This window comes from Ambystoma mexicanum, chromosome 5p (assembly GCF_040938575.1).
Source record: "Ambystoma mexicanum isolate Mex_15411 chromosome 5p, UKY_AmexF1_1, whole genome shotgun sequence".
Taxonomy (NCBI): domain Eukaryota; kingdom Metazoa; phylum Chordata; class Amphibia; order Caudata; family Ambystomatidae; genus Ambystoma; species Ambystoma mexicanum.
The window spans coordinates 887,958,852-887,977,462 of NC_090930.1; the positions used below are offsets into that span (position 1 = coordinate 887,958,852).

At 46.1% G+C, this 18,611-nt stretch overlaps 1 protein-coding gene across 3 annotated transcripts in view; it reads left to right on the top strand.

Annotated features, from left to right (window-relative positions):
* HUS1 (HUS1 checkpoint clamp component) overlaps nucleotides 1-18,611 on the top strand; it is an 818,999-nt gene that overhangs the window by 358,274 nt on the left and 442,114 nt on the right. For all 3 annotated transcript variants that reach the window (XM_069613330.1, XM_069613331.1, XM_069613332.1), the window contains one exon: nucleotides 12,772-12,871. In XM_069613330.1, the coding sequence (XP_069469431.1) occupies nucleotides 12,772-12,871 (100 nt within the window). The remainder of the gene's footprint in view (nucleotides 1-12,771; nucleotides 12,872-18,611) is intronic.

The following is an 18,611-nucleotide window of genomic DNA, read 5'->3' on the forward strand; positions in this document are numbered from 1 at the left end:
TCCGCTCCACACACACACATCCGCTCCACACACACACACACTCATCCGCTCCACACACTCATCCGCTCCACACACTCATCCGCTCCACACACTCATCCGCTCCACACACTCATCCACTCCACACACACATCCGCTCCACATAAACACATCCGCTCCACATAAACACATCCGCTCCACACACACACATCCGCTCCACACACACATCCGCTCCACACACACACATCCGCTCCACACACACACATCCGCTCCACACACACACACACACATCCGCTCCACACACACACATCCGCTCCACACACACACATCCGCTCCACACACACACACACATCCGCTCCACACACACACACACATCCGCTCCACACACACACATCCGCTCCACACACACACATCCGCTCCCCACACACACATCCGCTCCCCACACACACATCCGCTCCCCACACACATCCGCTCCCCACACACATCCGCTCCCCACACACATCCGCTCCGCACACTCATCCGGTCCGCACACTCAGCCGCTCCCCACACTCAGCCGCTCCCTCCACTGAGCCAGCCTGAGGGTTGCTATGCAGCAAATCAGGAAGGGGCTCACTCTCATTATCCTCTTGCTCTGAAGCTAGCAGAAGACATGAGACTTCCTCTCTTCTGTGGAAAGAGGGGGCAATACTTCACAAAGCGTGTTTGCTAAATAACCAGAGAACATTGTTGCAGGAAGATTCTAACTGTTGTATCAAGAACAAGGACGAGACAATAGTTAAGCAAGACATCAACAAGCATTGCCTAAGCCAAAGAGAAACAATTGTAAGAAAGAAGCATTGTCAGCAGTTAATTGATGTAAAATTGGGAAAACTGAAGTGTCAATAGAGTCCCTCCTGATAGAGAGTATCCAGGAGGAGAGGAGCATAACCTGCATTGCCTGGGGCAAAACCAAGAGTGGAACAAACAGCACCAATGAGAAACATGTTTTCCAAAAGAAATTGTGAATGTCGATGTTGAAAGTTAAAGACTTTTTCTAAAAGTTTGAAGTAGACCTCAGCACAAAGTGCTTGTAGTATTGTTAGGAGCGTTTCTCCTGGCAGGTGAGTATACGAGGATAGGGACCTTTTAGTGGTAGTCCTGGCAGGTTAATGGACAAGGAAGAAATCATTGATGTACTGTATTGTGGTAGAAGGATATGAGGGAAGAAGTGGCGATGTTTAATGAACTGTTGGGGAATCCTCTTGACAAAACATTGTTGTTGATACAGAAGAATTGTGGAAGGGTTTTGTTTCTTAAGAAGAAGTTACTTTGAACTTTTGTCTGTACTTGGAGAGATACAGTCCAAGTGAGACTTTTGGAGCAAGAAGACCTTTATGATCAGAACTTGGCTATAAAACAGAACTTGCATATTGGAACTTTTGATTGAATATCCTGCTTTGAATCTGGGGAAGGGGATCCGACCCAGGTTACAAGGATATACAGTTATTAGGTCTATGTTGAATTTAGCTGTTATTTCTGTTACATATGAAAAGCCATATATTTCTGTTATGAGTTTGATGTATGTACAAGTGTGAGGGACAGATTCCTTTTGTTGGGAGTGTTTTCCTTTAGTTTATTTTGATAGGCAGGGAAAATCCTCGCTAGGTTAGGGATAGTGAGACGATTATCAAACCTTTGAGTTAATAAAATGGCTTTTTGTGCCACTGGCCAGGCCCTGGTTCGAAAATGACCTATGTGAGAAACCAAAGGGTGTCTCGCCGGCTCGTCCTCAGTGACTTGTCATTCAGGTGGCCAGGACACGACCATCGCTTTTGGATTGAATGGAAGCGTCCCCCAAAAACGCACCCCCCTTAGTGAGAGGCAATGACGGACACACCCCAGGAGGGAAAGAGACCAAGACCAAGTGCGGGTGAGATCAAAAGTGTTTTGATCTAAACCAATATAGGGCATGCAAAGGACTCTGCAGGCTCTGAGGGGGCTCTGTCTGACAATAGCAAAGACAGTCCTACTTATTACAGAACTACGTCACGCATGACATAGGGGGCACATAGTCTTAGGGATTGGGTGGTGATGTCTAGGTGGTATACATTGTATGCAGTTGCTTCTCCAGGATTGGTGGACATCCGTGCGGTGCCACGCGGGGTGGATGGGTCAGCTGGGCTCATCGGGGTAGAGTCCTGGGCCGGACATGACTTGTAATGATGATAAGTGGCAATTCTGATACTTTGCCCTTGTGGCCAAACATTCACATTCATTCATCATGCTATACAATTTCAGTTGTCTTGTAACTCTTGCAAAACATTGACCTCAGATCGAGAATGAGACAGGGACATTGATATATAATAAGAAGTGCCCCAATACATCTGTTGTAAGGACACCTTGGTTCAAACATGTTAATCCCATGAGTCCATGTGTGGGGTCAGGGGCACAGGAGGGGTTACTTGATCGGCCTGTTGGTGAGGGATGGTATTATGATCTGTTGGTACAAGGGTGGGCGCCTCCCTTCGAGGGCCATTAACTTGGGGTGAACGGGGATACCAATGGGCCGTGGGGGGCATGTAACCGGTGCCCGGGAGATGGTGGTATTTAGGACCAGGTAGCTCGCAATTCATAGTCAGGCTGTGGCGGCCTCTTGACATGGGGGAGGTGGATGCTTGAAGCAGATCCAGCAAGATTCGGAGGGGAGGCGAGGCTGTGCTGTTCGAACACCAGCTATCCCCGGCGAGCCTGGGAGGGAGGAGGGGGGAGACGACCTTGCAGCTCTGAGCCTGTCTCCCTGCACAGGGCAGTGTATCGTACCATTGGCAAGGGGCAGGTGGCAACACTTGGGGGCTTCTGGGTTGTGCACATATATTTACATTAGTGAGAATATAAGCTTGGTGACTCTCATTTGGCACAATTTCATAACAACAGTTGACTTATGAACATGAGGTAGTGTTAGATTGGTTGGTGAGCAAAAGAGGGCAACACATATTATACCATGATACAGTCTGGCTCCAGTCCCTTGGTGGGCCTACATACATTTCAGCGGTTCATTATTACACTATGTACAGGGGTTGTCAAAAAGCTATCACATATCATATGGCCACTCTTTTACAGAATAGCAGCAAACGTTAGTCAACGCGAAAAATATCAAAAACATGGTTAGCACACAATACAAGGTGCCTCGGGGGTGGGCGGGGGTGAGTGGCGCCACACAGTCCAACTTAGAGTGCTTGGTACAGGGTCAGGGCATGCAGGATTGGGCTGGTTTCGGTTGCTTCCTAATGAGCTTGGTCACGACTGGGACAATGATGTACTGCGGAAGGTAAAACGATAGTGTTTATTTTGTTGTTTGTTCGTGTCTGGTTGCTCGTGAGAACAAGCTCTCAGCGGATCTACCATGAGGTCGAGGCCGGAGGAGGGGGGGGGGGCGTGCAGGCCTCTGTGAACGCGGTCAAGCAGGGGTCAGGCTGTAGCTTTCTATGTGTGCAAGTTGTTCTGCCTGTGTTAGGTTTTAGCGCCTTTGACAAAATGGAGTTATCTAGTACAAAATGGTGCTTGTGTTGTGCCATACATGTGGTCGTGCAGCCTCACTTGTCGATCCGCAGCCACCTCGCCTCCCGGGCCCTGGGGCGCGGGGGCTGCCGACGAGTCATGAGTCTTCACCTGGGTAGGAGATGTAGGCTAGATGGGCGTCCTATCGACCTGCCCTCCCCTACAGGATCCAGTTCCTGGGGGTAGAGGATCACCTAGGTGAGGGGTCCTCGGGAGTGGGGGTGAGACGACCGATGGCGAGACACGGTTTCCCCCCCTTTCCCATACCCATGACCCCTCCTATTTCATAGGATTCTCTTATGTCCCAGCTCCCCGCAACCACCTATTTTCCACACAAACACTGGGCAGAGAAAGAGGGCGACTGAGAGTAACTTGGCTAACCATAACAAATCCCATTGGACATGTTCCGCTAATCGGGTCATGCAAAGTCAGGCACTTGACTTTAATCACATACATATGATACCCATTAGCTCTCCCCACACCGATAAAAGCAGAACATAGAGACACACTCTGAGCAAGGTGGATCAGGAGAAGCAGCAGAACTTCCGGGGCGAAGGCGAACCTACTGGAGCAGAACGACGAGAGCCAGGGGTGAAGGAACCCAGTTGTTCCCTTCAGGAAGTCGTTGCCTGCAAAGAATCGTAACAGATACGTGGAGAAGGCCAAATTCCAGACAAGAAGACTGCATCGTGTTTCAAAGGCACCTGCGACCCTCTCGGGGGAATGACAGAGTTGGGGAGGCAAGGCCAAGTCTCTGGTATTAACCTTGACTCATGAATCAAAAGGAAAAGACAAGAGGAATGTACACAGCCGGTGAGTTGGGGAGCGACATGAAAGACGGTGTGTGTTAAGAGAAAATTTAAGTTGCAAAAGTATATCGCACAATTGAAGGCTGCACATGTTTGGCTGGAACGCGAAGAAAGGCAGACCTTAATGGTACCAGTTAACTACACTAACCACCATGTGCAGAAACCTGACCTCCCTGACCCTCCTAACTACAATCATGGCCTTTGCTACCTACAGCTCTAGCCCCCCCACAGACAGAAACTTGAGAATTAGGGCAAGACTACCTTGTATATACGAACCCAAAAGAAACAGTACAAACCATACTGTTAGATCCCCAACTATACAGACGCACTTGGATAAGCAAACTCAAGCCACAACACCCTTAACTCTGACCCCAAATCCCACTCACTTTCACAAAAAGAAACACCCAAGTCAAAACAAGCACACAGATAAATCTGCAAGCCATCCTATTCCTAAGAATACCCTATCACTTACTGGATCCCTTATCAATGCCAGATCCATGGTAGCCCACGCAACTGAAATTGCTGATATACTAAACAACAGTAGCATTGACCTCCTTGCCGTAACAGAAACCTGGCTTCACGAGGCAGCAGGACCCTCTCTGATGTTAGCCGTACCTGACAATTACCAGATCCATAGAGTAGACAGACCTAATGCTAAAGGCGGTGGCCTAGCCATCATCGCTAAAACCACTTTGCCTATTAGACTCACCACCTCACCTCCCTGTGCTTCCTGCGAAGTACTCTCAGCAAAATTGCAACTCTCCAATAACCGCACGCTAACTATACACCTGATCTATAGGCCCCCAGGTCCCTTGGGAACCTTCGAAGATGACCTTACCACCCTCATAGCGAACAATACCCAAAATCATTTGCAAACGCTGTTGCTGTGCGACTTTAACATCGGCTTGAATGAGCCAGACAACAAAAATGCCCTCTCTAGAACAGCTATCCTAAACGACCACGGCCTTACCCAAAAAGTCCTCTCCCCCACACATGCTAAAGGCAGAACCCTTGACTGGGTATCTGAACTTAACTGCAACATAGTCATTACTGACATCACCCCTCAACTATGGACCGACCACCATCTAATAAACTTCACCGCCACACTTGACCTCCTCAGCCCTAAAATGATCAAAATGATATCACCACTCCCCACCAGAAGTAAAAAAGACATTACTACAGAAAAACCTATCCCCCTCCTCTTGCCTACTATCAATGGCCTGAAGGACAATACTGACCCAGACACCTTTGTAGACACCTTTAATAAAGCTATGTCTCATGCACTAGATACTATTGCACCTCCAAAACTACGCAAAGCTAAACAAGAAGCCCACCTTAATGCTTGGTTCACCCCACAGTTTAAGGACCTTAGAAAGCAGAAACGAAAACTCCAAACTATCTGGCGTAATTCGCCTACTGACGACAACAAAGCTAATTTAACCCAATTCACTAAACATTACAAGTCAGAAATTATCAATACAAAAAAAAATGTATTCAATGACAGAATTACCAATGCCAAATCTAATACCAAGGAACTCTTTGCCATCCTCTGGGAAATGGAATCTCCCATCCAACCTACCGACACGGTCCCCAAGAACAAGATATGGTGCACTAATATACAGAATGCCCTATCGAATAAAATCTCCACCCTCCAACTTAAAATAACTAATAAAAAGGACGCCCTCTCTCCTACTGATCAACAAGCACCTCTAGTGACTGAACCTAATACTATCCCCCCTTTCAGCTTCAAACCTATCTCCATCATCGACACTGAAAAGTTTATCCTCTCACTGAAGCCGTCCAACTGTAAGGGCGACAGTTGCCCAGCTCAAATAATAAAGGACGCAGCCAGAGACTTAGCCCCATTTATCTCGAAGCTCATTAACTCCTCCTTCAAATCCAACACAGTGCCAGCCAACCTAAAAGAATCCTGGGTCCTCCCCCTTCTTAAAAAACAAACCCTCGATCCATCCATCCCGACCAATTATAGGCCTATCACCACTGTACCCTTCCTACTAAAAATTATTGATAGATTAGCCTATCTCCAAATTCAAGATTACTTAGAAGCTAACCATCTACTAAGCTCACGCCAATCGGGCTTCCGCCCTCTCCATGGCACTGAAACAGCCTTGATAGATCTTAAAACTAAAATGGAGGAATTCAAGGATAGTGGGAAAACAGCGTTGCTACTCCTACTGGACTTGTCAGCAGCTTTTGATCTGGTGGATCATGCAGTCTTATGCAACCACCTAAAGCTCGCTGCCAATTTCACAGGAGAAGCTACAGCATGGGTCCAATCCTTTCTAGCCAACCGGACCATGAGAGTGTTTTCCACCTCCACTTGTGCCAATCCCATCCAAATTACATGCGGAGTCCCACAGGGCTCCTGTGTCTCACCCACCATGTACAATATTTTCACCAAGCCATTGTTCGACAAGTTGGACAGACTGGGCGTCACCTACACAAATTACGCAGATGACACCCAGATCCTCATACCCCTTTCGGGCAACTATGGAGTTGACCTGGCTTTGGTGAATAAAATTTACATCCTCATTCAGGCATGGATGGCCACCCATGGCCTCTGCCTGAACGACGATAAAACTGAAATCCTGCTCCTCGGATCAGACTATGCCTCATTTAACATCGACAATAATATTCAAGATTCAAGATTACTTAGAAGCTAACCATCTACTAAGCTCACGCCAATCGGGCTTCCGCCCTCTCCATGGCACTGAAACAGCCTTGATAGATCTTAAAACTAAAATGGAGGAATTCAAGGATAGTGGGAAAACAGCGTTGCTACTCCTACTGGACTTGTCAGCAGCTTTTGATCTGGTGGATCATGCAGTCTTATGCAACCACCTAAAGCTCGCTGCCAATTTCACAGGAGAAGCTACAGCATGGGTCCAATCCTTTCTAGCCAACCGGACCATGAGAGTGTTTTCCACCTCACTTGTGCCAATCCCATCCAAATTACATGCGGAGTCCCACAGGGCTCCTGTGTCTCACCCACCATGTACAATATTTTCACCAAGCCATTGTTCGACAAGTTGGACAGACTGGGCGTCACCTACACAAATTACGCAGATGACACCCAGATCCTCATACCCCTTTCGGGCAACTATGGAGTTGACCTGGCTTTGGTGAATAAAATTTACATCCTCATTCAGGCATGGATGGCCACCCATGGCCTCTGCCTGAACGACGATAAAACTGAAATCCTGCTCCTCGGATCAGACTATGCCTCATTTAACATCGACAATAATACTTACAAGGTTATGCGAGAGGTTAAAAACCTAGGTTTTTACCTCGACTCAGCTCTCACCCTCAAAAAGCAAGTGAACTCCCTCGCCTCCACAACCACTTACACGTGTAAACTTATCCGTGCTGCCAGACCCTTCCTGTCCAGTGCCAGCTGCCTCACCTTGGCCAATGCCCTTGTCATGTCCAGACTGGACTATTGCAACGCCTTATACTCAGGTGCTAATAAGTCGGTCATTGACAAACTCCAGAGGTTACAAAATAATGCTCTTAGAGCAGCTTTGAACATCCCACGTAGAGAGCATATCTCCAAACACGGGACCGAGGCCCACTGGCTAAAGATAAAGGACAGAATCCTCCTTAAAACCATTTCTCTCACAGCCAAATGCCGTAACAATCAAGCACCCCCCTACCTAGCTGAAAGAATCAACTGGAGACCCTCTAACCGATTGACAAGATCTGCAAACACCTTCTTACTTGAAGTCCCTAGATTCAAATTTACCACGGCGGGTGGATCTAGCTTTCCAGTTAGAGCTGCACAATCATGGAACATACTCCCACCTGACCTTAGATGCCCTCTACCCTACACCAGATTTAGATCTCTCAAATGGCTGCACAATAACAATATGTAACGATATTCACCCTTATCTAGCTGATCACGCTATAGACTTGTTAAGACGATATTCTGCTGCGCTTACCCATCGATCCTATATGCACTGTTTCACCTGTATCATTTGTTGTAAGTTACCACTGTTCTGTGATAGCTTGTGTCAGGCATTGTAACTAAGTTTCGAGTCTACTTGTACTGTTGCGCCCAGCTGCCCACAGGCTTGGAGCGCATTACCAAATAAATGAACAACCAAACAAACCTGTGGTGAACTTTAAATTGCTGATAACTGTAAAAGCTAGTGATACAGAGTAGCGGAGTGGTCCGGCGAAAGGAAGTAGCCTACTCGAAAGTCTCAGCGAAAGGTGAAATGTTTAATTAATAAGAAACCAAGTGAATGAACTTTAAAGAATGTGATGATCAAGATTGACCCCGACAAAAGGGAAAGTAGAGACTGAATATTGAACTCTTGTGCTTATGAGATCGAACTCCGTAGACCAAGAAACACTGGGGCAAATAACACGACTGCGAGCTGAAGGAAAAGTCGAAGTGGTTCTGCGGCCGTCACATTCGAAAGTCTTCGACATCAGGAAATGGTCTGAGCCCAACTGAGGGAGACCAGTAGTGAAGTGTGATAAGTTAGGGGAAGGGATCCCTAATAAGGTGAATAAAGTTTGGGGAAGGGAACCAACCCCCCGCCCCTCCACTGAAAATGCTGTGAGAGGTCCCATGCCCGATCGAGGGAGGCCTACTTGAACCTTTGGTTGAACTGTGAACCTTTTTTTGAACTGTGAAAACTTTTGTTAATGCTGGAAAAGTGATTTTAACGTGGAAGGCCAGGCGGCCTCGATCCATGTTTTGAACTGCTTTGTTTTGAGAACCTGAGCCAGCTTGGGTCATCCTGTCTACAGGGATCGCTCAGTGTTGTCCAACGTGGGGAGGAGAGCTGACTCAGCCACTTTGATTCTTAGTATTTTACTACTGATTTTCTTTGCATACATATTCCGCTTTACACACTTTTTTTCGTATAAGCGGTAGGGCAGTCATTAGGTTGTATAGGCCATTTTGATTTGACAGACTGACTAGGACTGTGTTTTCTTTACTATTTGATGTTAGGGAAGTTTTTTCAAACCCTGAGAATTCAATAAAGTTTCCAAATTGTACCTTTTGTGTCAGTGTCATACTTGTGATTCCATGCCTCTCTTACATCTATGTCCTGCACAAACACTAAAGGCACCTGTTCACACACAATGAAAGAATAATTTGTCATGCTTGCTTTTTGTGTCCAAGTTTAGGATCAAAATAAATACATTGCTGCTATTTGCAAAAGACGTCTGAACTAATTGATATGATGTTTCTGTTTGGGATATGGGATGTGTCTTGTTGAAAAAAAACAAAGTTGTTTTCAATTTTGGTGGAATGCTTGATGCTTGATTTGTTTAATGAACAAGGATATGTGAGAAACCTGACCGTATTCTCCCACCTACTCCCCGGGATCCTCCATTCAGGTGGCAAGGGAAGGGCCATTGCTTTTGTATCCCGACACTGGCGGTAGACGAGCAAGGGAGGATCACCTGAAAGGAGGGTCACAGGGGATTGGGAGGAGAATGCCTAAAGGCAAGACATGGTAGTCCCCCTTTTCCCATTATAAATCAACACCCTCTCTGTTAGCTTTTATGGGATATTTCCAATCCCGTTCCTTCTCCCTCTCCCCATTTCCAACATGTACTGGGACGAATAAGAGGGGGATTGAGAGTAGTAAGGATTACCCATAGGAATAACATTGTGAGGCAGGAAGAGGCCTACTACATTTCACCACTAGGCTGTCCCACTAATGGACAGGCATTTCACCATAACCATGCACACCTGGCTCCACTTGACTCAGCTACGGTGTAAAAGGTGTGGTTCTGCCAAAGAAGATGAGCGAACTGGGGTTGCTGGTTGGAACGTGGAAGGCAGGGAGTGGGAGGCTGCAGCAAGAGAAGCTTAGAAGATCCGGAGGAGAGCGGGATGCCAAGATGCTGACCCAGTGTGTCGGAGGAGTTGCATTGTGGCGAGGGAGCCGTGTCTCCAGGGAGCCGGAGTGAGGCATGCTGCTGGCCATGTCCAGGCCAGTGCTTGTTCCTCTAGGATGTGTGCCGGTCCAAGGGATATCTGAGGGGCAGGTGGTAAGACCCTGACCTCAATGTACCGATCCCGAGAACCTGCTTGCCAGCGCCACGCTACTGGGGTGAGTTTCGCAAAGAAAGAGAGAGAAACTAAGTAACGTGCTGGGGTGGCTGGAGCGTGAGCAAAAGTGATGAAAGATGCAAGCAGGGTGTTAATCGGAAAGCAGAAAAAGTGAGGAAAAAAGAGAAACGGTGCACTGGTGGCGCAAAGACAGAGAAATGCAGAAAGAGTGAATTCAAAGGGAGCGGAAAGCAAAGAGGGTGCGAGAGACCCGAAAGAAGGAAAGAGGGTCTGAGCAACCCAAACACAAGAAAGGGGGTGCGAGTGACCCAAAAGTAGAGAGAAGATGAAAGGGTGCACGGTCAAGTGAGAAGAGTGTCCCAGGGACACGGCAAAGCAAGAGGAGTGTGCAAGAGGCAGAATAAAGGGAAAACAAGGTGCGAGTGTGCACAGCAAAGTGGAAAGAAAGGTGAAAGAGAAACAAGAGAAGAGTGGAAAAGGCACTGCAGGAAAAGGTGCCAGAAGAAAGATACAAAGTGTAAAGAGAGGGGTTAGAAGTCATAGTGGGTGTGCAGGGGAGGGGCAAAAGCCTGGCATTTTCGAAAGTCTCTGACACTGCCCCATTAAAGGACTATGTGTTGAAAGGTACATCATGACAAAGTGAACTTTTGTTTGAAACCAGAGGGGCCTAAGCTTGGGGAAGGGGACTCTGAGAGGCCCACTGACATTTTGAACTTTGCAAGAAAAGCCTAGACTTGGGCAGGGGAACCCTGAGAGGCCTAACAGAAACTGTGTCTTTTTTTTTTGGAACTGGAAGGATCAAAGCTTGGGCAAGGCGTCCCCAAGAGATCCAGAGACATTGGGAACTTTATGCTGCAAGAGCCCTACGTATAAGGTTCTGAGGGAAACCCTTTTGAGTTAAACTATTTTTGAAACTGGCAGAACTACACCTGATGGTAAGGCTACCCCAAACCAGTCTTGGTTTACATTTTTCTTTTTCTTTTTTTTATTTTTAGCCACCATTATTTTCTTTAAGAAGACCCCAGATCACATTTCTTAAGAGTGGCCAAGCATTGTGTGAGGTGATGTGAGGCCGGTGTGGCCTCTGTTAGATTAGCAGTGAGAGTACTGTCCTTGGTGTGCTTGTGCAGAGGATGTTTATGCTGGAACCCTAGAAGAATGGAGTCACTATTTATTATTGCGATTTGGTGTTCCGCACTCAGGTGAGTTTACACATACTTTGTTGCCCAGGGAGTTATGCGATGGGCGGGAAGTGACTTTGGAGGATGTGTGGTCTAGCCCAGAGGGTTATGCGATGGGCGAGGTGCCATTAAGGGGTGCCTTTAGGGGTTGTGGTTTCAGTTCGTTTTGTGTTCTGGTTTTGTGTTTTGGGAGATCAGCATGGCACTGGGTACATAGCATGGCGCTGTGTGGATATTATTTTAGGTTGTGAGTTTTGGAGATCAGCATGGCACTGGTTACTTAGTATGGCGCTGTGCAGTATTAGGTTTTGGTGTTTTGGAAATCCGCTGGGTGCATGGCATGGCGCTGTGTGGGAGTTATGTGCTGGTGTGGAACGGGGTGATGTGACCGACATTTGTGCTGGATGGCTTTGTGGTGCACCAAGCATATGCTTCCTGGTTTCCATTTTTGGGTTTGCTGCCTTTTTTGTTGGGCAAAGGAGTCTTTGGTTGAATAGTGCTGACGGTAGAATGGTTGCGGGGGGTTGTACTTTGAGGTTGTTTGGTGGGAGGCTGGTTCCTCTATTGTGGAGTTTGGCTGTATTGGCCTGCAGCCAGTTTGGATGGGCTTGGTTGGTGGAGTGCGTTGTTTTGGCACAGGTGTGTTGGTTTGATGGGGTTTTGTGCTCCCTTCAGGTGGTGTTGATTGATGGTATTATTTAGGTGTTGTTTGTGAATTGTGTTGTGTTCCTGTGAATCTGGGTGGTTGTGGTTGTACTATGAGGGGAAGATATGTAGGGACCTATTACAGCATGGTTATTACTTGAGTGCTGTGTGTATGAGGTCATAGGGATATAATGTTTGTGTGGAATGTGGATGCTTGCCTTTTAATCAGTGAGGCAGTTGGGGCTAGCCTATGACTGGGGCTGGTGGATGTTTCTATGTTATGAATTCACATCTTAATAAACTGTTCTTGTAATCAATAAATCTTAAGAACAGTCTTCCTGCCTCTGCTCCTGAATGAACCATAAAGCTTTACAACATGCTCTGTCCCTCCTTTTTCACAAAAAATATATTTGATCACTGTCTTGATTTAATTGTCCCAGGAGAAACTTCCATTTGCTTTGTGTTTTTTTTTTTCCCATATTCAAACAAATTCAGTAACAATGTTTGTGCCTAACTTAATTAAGAAACCTTGTTGCTGTAATCTTCCAAATGTTTATTTTGACAGGTAATCGAAGCCAATCGAAATGGACAAATGAATCTGATGATAGAGACTGATTTAGTGTCTGTCACAACTAATTTTAAAGATCTTGGAAATCCACCATGGGGTAAGTTAATTTTTGCAGCTAAAATTTCTTAGCAGTTTCTTTTAACTTGATTGTGTGTGTAAGAAGGACGGGATCTAAATAAATATTGTAGATGAGTGCAAGGGGTGTTTGTTTCGGTGTATCAAGATGATTGGAAGGAGAGAGTGTGTTGACAGTGATTTAACTGAAGGAGACGTTTTGGAGTTGGGAGTAAGGTGCCTGATAATCTCAATTGGGTTGTAAAGACTAGGATTATGCAGGACGATGCAAGCATATAGGGGAAGACCAGAGGTGCACCTCCAGCATATACAGAACTGTTCCTGCGGTCATTAGCACCAGGCCCTTTATTATGAATCTACTCCTCCAAGCGGTAGATGCTCTACAGGACTTGTAGACCCCAGATCTCCATCTCTTGTTTGCTGCCAATTAGCATACGAGACACAGAAGCAAAAACAGTGGGGGGTGCATCCAAGAGGGCTGAGGTACAAGATAGACTGGTCTCTCTGTATCTTCCTGTTTGTCAGCCAAAGACGTTTTTGAACAGAAGCAGGTGAGGCGGTAAGCACCCATCTTCAGCTTGTTGCTATTCGGTATTACTCAGGTTCAACTTCAATGGACTGGAATACATCAAATGTAGCTGGTATTGGGGAGTGGCAATGGTGTGTATATCCTGACCATGATTTGGGGCCCACCAAGTGGAAGCTATTAGCGGCTTGTGAAATACGTTCAGGGGTAGTAAGTGATGCATATTTTTATAAATAAGGCAGCTCTTTTTTGTCTTCACTATCCATCATGTGTCTTTTTATTGTTTATGCATTTGTCAGATGTCTGCTACTACACCTCTTTTTCTATGGACTTTACCAGAATTGGGAGTTGTAAGGAGCTTATGGTTTCAACAAGACAGACACAAGTGATCACAGTTCAAGGGTGTTTATTGAACTGTATAATTGGTGAGATAAACACCAAGTTTAAACCTAAATCTAAGATGGGAGCAAGCTACGACAATCAAATAATAATAATAATAAGGCAGTCCTAGTGGCGTCTTGTCAAATAAAAAGAGCCTATACTAAAAAACACCTATTGCCAATCTTTACCACTAAGTTACGAAAGAGTGTGGGATAATGTTTACCAGAAAAGAAAGAAGTGTTCACAAAAGGGTAAGTCGGTATGAGTATGGTATGGCTGGGGTCTCCCTTCCCAACGTTTTAAGCGCGGGACAAGTCGTGCCTTCTGAGCACAGCATACTCAGGGCCAAGTCTCTTTTCTACAAAGTCTCTTGCCTTAGAAGGCCTGCTGGATCAAAACAACAAACAAACAAAAGTTCCTTCAGTGATCTTGCACATTGGGCGATTGCTCTTTGCCCCTTGGATCTCCCTCCGATGGGCTCGGATCTTTCTCTCAACGTGGACCTCCCTCCGTCGGGTTCACTGCAGCCTTTCACTCTTAATATCAATAGAATGTTCTCAGGTGTATCATGCTTCACCCCGATTCGCAGGCATTCCTCAACCGGTTTCACATTTGCCAATTTCACAGTTCACTTTGCTTTATCACGATGCCAGATTTACTTCTCTTAGCTTTTCCCTTGGCATCCCTGCATTGGGTTCACATAACCATCTTTAACACAGTTCATGAGTTTCTAACACAGTTAATGATATGCTTCACTCATCAGAAAGCGTGGGTCCCCTTCCCCTAGCTTTTTCTCGGCATCCCTCTGTTGGGTTCACACTTGCCACAGTTCACAGAACATTCTCTTCAGAAAGTGGGGTTTCCCCTTCCCCTGGCTTTCTCTTGGTAATGGGTCAGAGACTTTCGATTGTACACAGGATTTGATGGCACCCTTGTAGGGCCACTCTGACACATCATGCCGCCCTCTCCTGGGACCTTCTGGCACTTGTAGTTTCAACACAAAGCAAAAGGGCCAGCCAGAGTCCTTCCAATGAGCACTCCTGTGGCGCCTGACCACTCTGCAGCTGTCTCTTCTCTGGGCTTTTCCAAAAGTTGTTTGTTCACCAGTTCCTCGCATTCATATAATGTTGCCAATTTGAAACCTTGGGCTGAACGCAGTTCGGTTTGCTATCAGCTTTCTCCGACTCGCCGGCTGTGCTGAACCCATTGGCTTGTCTTGCTTCTGGAGTCAAGGATGGTACCACAGTAGCCAGCGTGCCGTCCCACCTGTATTATCAACGAAGGAGACCCCTGTGTATGGTTGACATTCAGTGATGTCATCAATGACATTTGTGATGTCATCTTTGATGTCATGGGTGTTAGTCCTTGCAGTGCACAGTGGTAGCATGAGTTATGGTTGCCTACCGTACCATAACTTGCCAATTTCTGGGGTTTTTAGGTTTGACCTGTAACCATAACGTCCCTGTAGCAACATTTTTCCATTGAATTTCATAGATTTTTAGTCGGCCACTTTAACCATAACTTTGCTTTAGGGTACTTTTTTGCAGTAAAGGCAAAAGGTGTTTAGTAGAGCAACTTATTCAAAACAAAGAAAATAGAGGCAAGTCTGTTCAAAGAGGGCAATCTGAAAGTGGAATCACTTTCAGTGGTTAAAAACCATTTAATCTTCATAAATGTCAATACATAAACAATTTGACAAAATAATGATTTGTTAAAAGACCAAAGTGTAGGCTGAAAAATCAAAAAACTCAAATGCGCCTTGAAGTACAAAACTGCCACTTTAGTGGCTAGGGTATCATCAGAACCAGTTCTTGAGAAAATATTATTTGCATACGATTAGTCATTTCATTTTACCAACCATAGTTTTTTTTTTTGCGACACCCGAAACATTAAAAATATATATGCTTTTCTATTTTATAGGCCCCAGGAAGAATGCCATGAGCGCCTCCCTTTTGTTACACTGAACAAGGTCGCCCTCCCACAATCCTACGCAGGTAATAATACATACCGTGGGTAGGGTTTTCATTGACTGTCAAGTAATGTATGTCCCATTCACCCACAGAGCATACGCTGTTGCTCGTACAACACACAGCCATAAGCTCACCCTCTGAGGTAAGGTGCACAAATATATGATATAGCACATTCTGGGCGTGCATTGCACACCCCAAAAGCTTATTGCGCAATCCAGTGTCCTCCACAATCCCAAACAGAGTATGTACATTTGCAGAATTGGCTATGTTACACTTACAAGCCTGCAACTGTGGCAATGTCTGCGGTTTTCTTTTTATTTTTTTTCAGGTGTGCACACGCGGGAGTAGGGGAATAAATGTCAACCAAGGTAGGGGATGTTCTTTGTACTGGTGGCTTTTAAAGAAAGCCTTTTTTTTTTTTTAAACAACTTCCACAGTTACAACTCCTTTTTCGGGCTTTTATAATGGTTTTTATTTGTTTCTGTGTGCCTCAGATTCTTACAGCAGCGTCTTCATTGCAGCCTGTAGATTGGAAAACCAAATGTCATTGCCACTGTGCGACAATGAAATGCCATTTCCATTGAGAGAGTGCACATATCGATTACCAATGTTCTCATTCTTACAGGAATACATCCCAGCAGCACGCAAAAAGTTGCACATACTTCTGTTGATAAGACGCCTTCCCACCTGCAAGCACCACCCTGCACCGGATGTACACCCACACTTGCGTTAGTGCAGTGGGGATGGTAAAAGCCTACACTCTTCCCTCCATGCCCTACGGTCTACGTCCTTACTCCATGCAGCCAATATTATAATCCTTCCACTAACCCAACACAAGTTCCTTAACCCATGCATACCACCATGTGGGCAACTACTGCATTCCATCCGCATAGCACCCACCTGCGCTACTTCCCAACCTATGTCATTTACAAAATGTTTCCCTTCTAAAATGTACCTGCCACCACTCTCCACCAGAAATTGGTGTCTGCAAACAAGTGGCTGCACAATGTATGGAGCGGTTGCGACACCTGCCTGCAATCACCACCCAAAGTACTTGCCTGTGTAGGTACCTGCCAGTTCACACAGTACACACGAACACTACAGGCACTCCCCCGTTGTCTTCCACGTACACACATATTTCACATTACCCACTTTTCACTCCCTCCACCCGTTCCGTATGGTCCATTTTCCAGACCCTTTCACTGCCACACTGTCCTCCGATACACCATGGTGGCTTTCCCAAAAAATGTTGATGCACACGACACTTCCCTCGAGCCAACCACCGGCCGCGTCCAAACCTCTCCGACACAACGCCGTACTGCGATCCAATGACAGTTCCGTCCGCCAAGCGAACATGGAAATGGGTCAACGGAGCAGACCCAGATACCACACATTTTTTGGAACGTACATTTGGTCCAATTTCCACCGAACACACAAAAGCACGCTTTCTGGCCCAAGCCCCCGCTCCTGGCGCAAATTTGGTGAAAATCCGTCCAGCCGTTCGACCTGCAGCCGTGCGCAAAGTTTTTCCCCATTCAGTCTATGGGAAAACAAAATGTTTGAGACCCCCCCTATAAGTCTCTCTCCCCGCCCCCCGTCCCCTGCATGAAACCTGGCCCAACTTGGCGAAAAAATTCAGAGCTGCCCATATACTTTTTTTGTACAGTTTTGTGAGGATTCGTCCGGGGGGAGCGGAATTATAAGCCGCCAAAAAAGTGCTCTTCCTATGAGTTTAGCAACTTAACCATAACTAACAAAAAATGTTGTTTAAGGGACGTTATGGTTAAGTTGCACTAGCAAAAACCTATGAAATTCAATGGAAAAACATTGTTAGAGGGATGTTATGGTTACATGTAAAACCGAAAAAAACAGAACTTCTTCAGTTATGGTAAGCTAAGCAACCATAACTTGCGCCACAAGTGTGCACTGCAAGGACTAACACCCATGACATCAAAGATGCCATCACAAATCTCATTGATGACATCACTGATATATATACTGCTATATGTACACCGCACACATTTTCTTTTCTATGAGAGAACATATTGGAAAGGAAAGCAAGGCAGCACAAGTGACAACCCTTCCACAACAGCATACGGCCATAGCAAAGGAAAAAAACTCTGTGCATAGCAAAAAGGACAGGCTGGAAGCCAAAGTGGAAAAATTGGTGAACAATTGTGCCGGCTGAAAGGTTGTGTAGAAGGGTGAATTATTGACAAAATTAACCCGCTCTAGCAGATCTGCACGTGTACCCCTTACCCATGTCAAAGGGTGCCATTCCTTCAAAATCCGTGTGACGGGAGACGTTAAGGTGATACCTCAATGTCTTCCTCCCCTCACAACCAACTTGAGGAAATCCCCAATTCCCCACAATAAGTATTCACCTATGCTACCCCTTCCCTTTCCTAATGGTGTGTATGAATGTTTACAAGTAAACGTTAATAAGTGAAAGGTTGTTGAGTGTATATGTGATATGGTTTTTTGTTGAAATGCCGGTCTCATTCAGCGGCACACAGTCCTTGTTGGAATGACCGCAATTAAGGAAAAGGTAGGTGTCCTACGGATACCGCAGTTGCCCGGCCTATCCACAATGTCAATGGAGGCCTCCGTACGATGCCAGCACGCTCTGCATGTCCACATGTTGTCCTCCACCTACGATGACGTGTGGAAGGGGACATTTGGTCGTTGTGCAAGTACACACGTGTATCTGTTCCTCTGTGTTCTGGTAACACTGCCACTGTGCAGCCTATGCAAACAAACGTTAATTAGGTCGCGGCGCCCACCCATGGCCTACAGGTACCTATACAGATAAACATACCACCTGCTATACCCTATACACAGCCAGCGTCTCCCAAAATTTTTGGCACACGTATGGCGCCCTATTA